Genomic DNA, 5,024 nt, shown 5'->3' with positions numbered 1-5,024 from the left:
AATGATCCCCTTATATGATTTCCTAGCAAAGGACTCACTTCCTAAAATAAAGGCAAAAAAACTCATTTATACCATTTGAGTAAAAATAATATGTGATATTATACATACAATATGAATGAAATCATTTGCATATTATGTTGTCAGTGTACTATTTGTATAGAGCGTTTCACAATAAATATTGGTCCAAAGCAAGTTTTGCTGTCCACTAGTGTTGAACCATGAACCACAGTTTGAAAAAACCCGATTTAGAGCAGACATGAAATGTAAGTATTACACATTATGCAGATTGTTATATATTATAGTCGTTATATATTATAGAGGTATATTTGAATAGACCTCATCGAGAGGATCTCAACTATTTCCACTACTCGCTGTTAAGGCCAACACATGGATATAAGTTGTACTACCGTTGCTGTCATGTAGAATTAAATATACCCTTGCGTTACTTTAATATAATGTGCACTAATGAGAACTTCACAAAGAGGAATTGTGTAGCCAGTGAAGAAAATGTTTATCAAAAGTAAAGCAGTGGCCAGGAAATTTACTTCAATATACTGTACAAGTGTTACATCATTGTGTTGTCTGAAATCTCTCAAGAGATGAATCAGTAGATATATTTGGATTCAATGACGCATATAAGTCCAATGATCTTTGCGACATGGGAGATTAAGGATGGGCATTTAAAACAGACTATTCAATTCAGAGCAGCTCACAAACATTCAGACACTGTCATTGTTTGCTCTTGCTCTAAAACTTTAAGATTATTTAGTCTGTGATTCAATTATTATGCAGCAAGTTTGCATAAAGGTATATATTCAACATTTGAAAATAGATGTTAAAAGTGTGAGATGACAATTTGGTAAAGTCCATATTTGTTTTTTTTTTTGTTTTTTTTTTTATAGTAATTTCTATTTTCAGCCTGTGCAAAACAACAAATGCAAAGCCGCCATGAGTTTATCCCAGAATATCTCGATTGTTCGTCCTGAATACTTTTTCATCACTGGGCTTACAGGTACACCGTACAACACTTATTACTATATATTCTTATTTATCATATATTTTATTACTGTAATTGGGAACTCGATAGTCCTTCTCATTATAGCTCTTGACCGGAGCCTGCACAGTCCAATGTACATTGGTGTGTTTAACTTGGCCTTGGCAGACATTGGTGAAACTAATGCACTGATTCCTAACATGGTGAAGATGTTTTTATTGGACTCACAGTACATCTCATACAATGCTTGTTTGGCAAACATGTTTTTTGTAAATGTCTTTATTACTGTGCAAACTTACACTCTTGTTGTTCTGGCATTTGATCGTTTCATTGCAATTTGTTTTCCACTAAGATATCACGCTATAGTGAATAATAAGTTAATGTCTATAGTGTTTTCAGTAATATGGGCATTTAACACCTGTATTGTAACACTGTCAACATCTTTGATGACCAGACTTTCATTCTGTAATTCCAACGTGGTAGAAAGTTGGTATTGTGACTATGGAACATTGCTGAGGCTGCCATGCAATGACAATAGCATTAATAAGTTATTAGCAACCCTCATTCAAGCTTTATTCATTATAGCACCACCTTTCATTATTGTCCTGTCATATGTGGGCATTTTTCTTGCTTTATGTAAAATTACAACTTGGGAAGGACGTTTAAAAGCACTGAAGACCTGTGTTTCTCACCTTTTGGTAGTTGGATCATTCTTTCTTCCCATAATATGCATTTTGATTGCTTCACCTACTACTAATGCCAGGATCATCAGCGGATCTCTTTCATTTGCTCTTCCACCAATGCTCAATCCCATCATTTATGTTTTAAACACTGCTAAAATCAAAGACTTAATCCGAAAAATGCTTAACAACAGATCTGCACCAATTAGAGGGAACGTTTCAAAATGACTGTAATAATTGTCTATGTGTTCTTCAATCATTGTGAATTAAATTACCTATATGAAAAATTACATTTATGTATTTCATAAATATTTTTAGATCCATAATGTGGAAAATAAAATTGTACAAGCAGAAAATAAATTTAGTCTGCAAGACTCTTAACATGTATATTGGACACATTAGTTGTGTGTTGGTTAACAGCAGTGAAATGTTTATATATTTATGAATGAATCCATCTGATTTCAAGTGTGTTAGTTACTGACCCCAAGACAAAACTAATTAAAAAGGCAAACATTTTAGCAAGAAATTTGAATTATTTTATTGCTAATATAGATTTTTGTCAGGAATACCAAAGAGGAGGTTTGATAAAGATGATGTTTTAAGAACATTAATGAATACAATGAACAACAGCAAAAACATGACAGAGATAATGGTAGTAAAAACAGAAGAGGCAGATGTGGACAGCAGTGTTTCAATATTCTGAATATACTGTAAGACTGCAGAAATTAGACAATGCCGGGCCGTCTGGTTGGGGAACGACTACTCACAGAGAAGACAAGGGAGGCTTCTGGAAATCAACATTTTAACTCTCTCTCTTGTGAAACTAGCATCCCCATCCAAGACACAATCGCACTGAGTCAATCACCTCAATATTGTATTGATTTAGATTTCTTTCCTTTGACCCCTCTTCCCCCATCCCTTCTCTCTCTCTCATGCTGAGATCACCTGACATTCACCCCAAAATCTATATGGTTTAATGTGAACAATTATCATACAACATTACATGTTTGGTACCATTTGAATTGTCTCAGTGTGACTGGTACAATAGTTTCGTCTCCACAGAAGTTAACCAAAACGTAATAACGTTTTTTAGAGTTTAGCGATATCTTGCTTATAGAGGAGGGTGGGTCTTTCATGCAAATGTCCTCAAAATGTGTAAACTCTGGAGACCGTGATCTAAAGAACAAGAACAAAAACAATTTATAAAGCTAGGTCTTTTAAACATCAGATCGCTTACACCTAAGGCGGTTATTGTAAATGAAATGGTCACAGATAATAGTTTCGATGTACTTTGCCTTACTGAAACCTGGCTTAAACCAAATGATTATTTCGGTCTTAATGAGTCTACACCTCCTGGATACTGTTACAAGCATGAGCCCCGTCTGATTGGTCGTGGCGGTGGTGTTGCTATAATCTATAAAGATATTCTTACTGTTACTCAGAAAACAGGTCACTGGTTTAATTCGTTTGAAGTACTTGTGCTAAATGTTACTCTCTTAGATGTAAGAAAGAAATCTCTATTATCTCTAACCTTGGCTACTGTATACAGACCGCCAGGGCCTTACGCTGATTTCCTAAAAGAGTTTGCAGACTTTCTCTCAGACCTTTTGGTCAATGTCGATAAAGCATTAATTGTTGGAGATTTTAACATACACGTAGATAATTCAAATGATGCGTTAGGGGCTGCGTTTACAGATTTATTAAACTCCTTTGGGGTCAAGCAAAACGTAACTGGTCCCACTCATCGTCTTAATCATACGCTAGATTTAATTATATCACATGGAACCAATCCAACCGATATAGATATTATACCGCAAAGTGATGAAGTCACTGACCATTACATGGTCACTTGCATACTACGTACCGCTGAAATTTGTCATGTTACGCCACGTTATCGACCAGGCAGAACAATCCTTCCAACAACTATAGATAATTTCTCAAATAGCTTACCTGATCTATCTCAGCTGCTCAGTGAACCCAAACAAACAGATGAACTAGAGGAAATGACTAGCACTATGAGCACCATTTTCTCTAGAACATTAGATATCGTTGTACCAATTAGAATAAAAAAGGTTAGAGAGAAAACTAAAGCACCATGGTACAACAGTGCTACGCATGTTCTAAAGAGAGAAACTCGTAATTTAGAGCGTAAATGGAAACAAACTAATTTAGAGGTCTTTAGAATCGCATGGAAAGACAGTATGTCACGTTATAAAAAGGCCCTAAAAGCAGCCAGGGCTGAGCACCTCCGCAAACTAATAGAAAACAACCAAAACAATCCTAGGTTTTTATTTAACACCGTCACTAGACTAACAAATAAACAGACGTTACCGGAGCAAAATATTCCGTTACAGTGTAGTAGTAATGATTTTATGAATTTCTTCACTGAGAAAATAGAAAGCATCAGAAACACAATTGTAAATGTACAATCTTTAATGGTGTCTTATGATTCAGCCTCAATTATCACCCCGCAAGAACAATTACAGCGCTTTGCAACTATAGGACAGGAAGAGCTAAATAAACTTATCATTGCATCTAAACCAACAACGTGTTTATTAGATCCAATACCAACTAAACTACTGAAACAAGTGTTACCTGTAGTGGAAGAGCCTCTTCTCAATATTATTAACTCGTCTTTATCCTTAGGTCATGTTCCAAGAATATTCAAGTTGGCAGTTATAAAACCTCTCATTAAGAAACCACAATTAGATCATAATAACCTAGCAAATTACAGACCCATTTCAAATCTTCCATTTATGTCTAAAATTCTAGAAGAAGTGGTGTCCGCTCAACTGTGCTCTTTCTTGCAAGAAAATGATATCTATGAAAAATTTCAGTCAGGATTCAGACCGCATCATAGCACAGAAACTGCGCTCGTTAAAATTACAAATGATTTACTTATAGCTTATGACCAAGGCTTTATCTCAATACTAGTTTTACTCGATCTTAGTGCTGCGTTCGACACTATAGATCACAAAACTACACTGGTGTTCAGGGACAGGCATTAAACTGGTTTAGATCGTACTTATCAGACCGTTACCATTTTGTCTGCGTAAATGGGGAAAAATCGAAGATAACGTCAGTAAACTACGGTGTACCGCAAGGATCTGTGTTAGGCCCTCTGCTATTCTCAATATATATGCTACCACTTGGTAATATTATAAGAAAACATGGAATTAATTTCCACTGTTATGCTGATGACACTCAATTATATATTTCATCACGACCAGATGAAAACAATAAATTATCTAAATTAACAGAGTGTGTTAAAGATATAAAATACTGGATGACATGTAATTTTCTGCTATTAAATTCAGATAAAACGGAGGTATTACTTATTAGTCCAGAAA

At 35.1% G+C, this 5,024-nt stretch overlaps 1 protein-coding gene across 1 annotated transcript; it reads left to right on the top strand.

Annotated features, from left to right (window-relative positions):
- Positions 1 to 916: 916 nt before the first annotated feature.
- Positions 917 to 1,902, top strand: LOC308693395 (olfactory receptor 1M1-like; the record flags this gene model as incomplete). The annotated part of the gene is made up of 1 exon (XM_081370281.1): positions 917 to 1,902. Exon 1 carries the CDS (start codon positions 949 to 951, stop codon positions 1,900 to 1,902), a length of 954 nt encoding a protein of 317 aa, XP_081226407.1. The 5' UTR covers positions 917 to 948.
- Between the last annotated feature and the right edge of the window lie 3,122 nt (positions 1,903 to 5,024).

Source organism: Scardinius erythrophthalmus (assembly GCF_964197995.2).
Source record: "Scardinius erythrophthalmus genome assembly, chromosome: 7".
In the NCBI taxonomy this organism is placed as follows: domain Eukaryota; kingdom Metazoa; phylum Chordata; class Actinopteri; order Cypriniformes; family Leuciscidae; genus Scardinius; species Scardinius erythrophthalmus.
The sequence above is the reverse complement of the archived record's forward strand: the minus strand, read 5'-3'. Positions and strand labels throughout refer to the sequence as shown.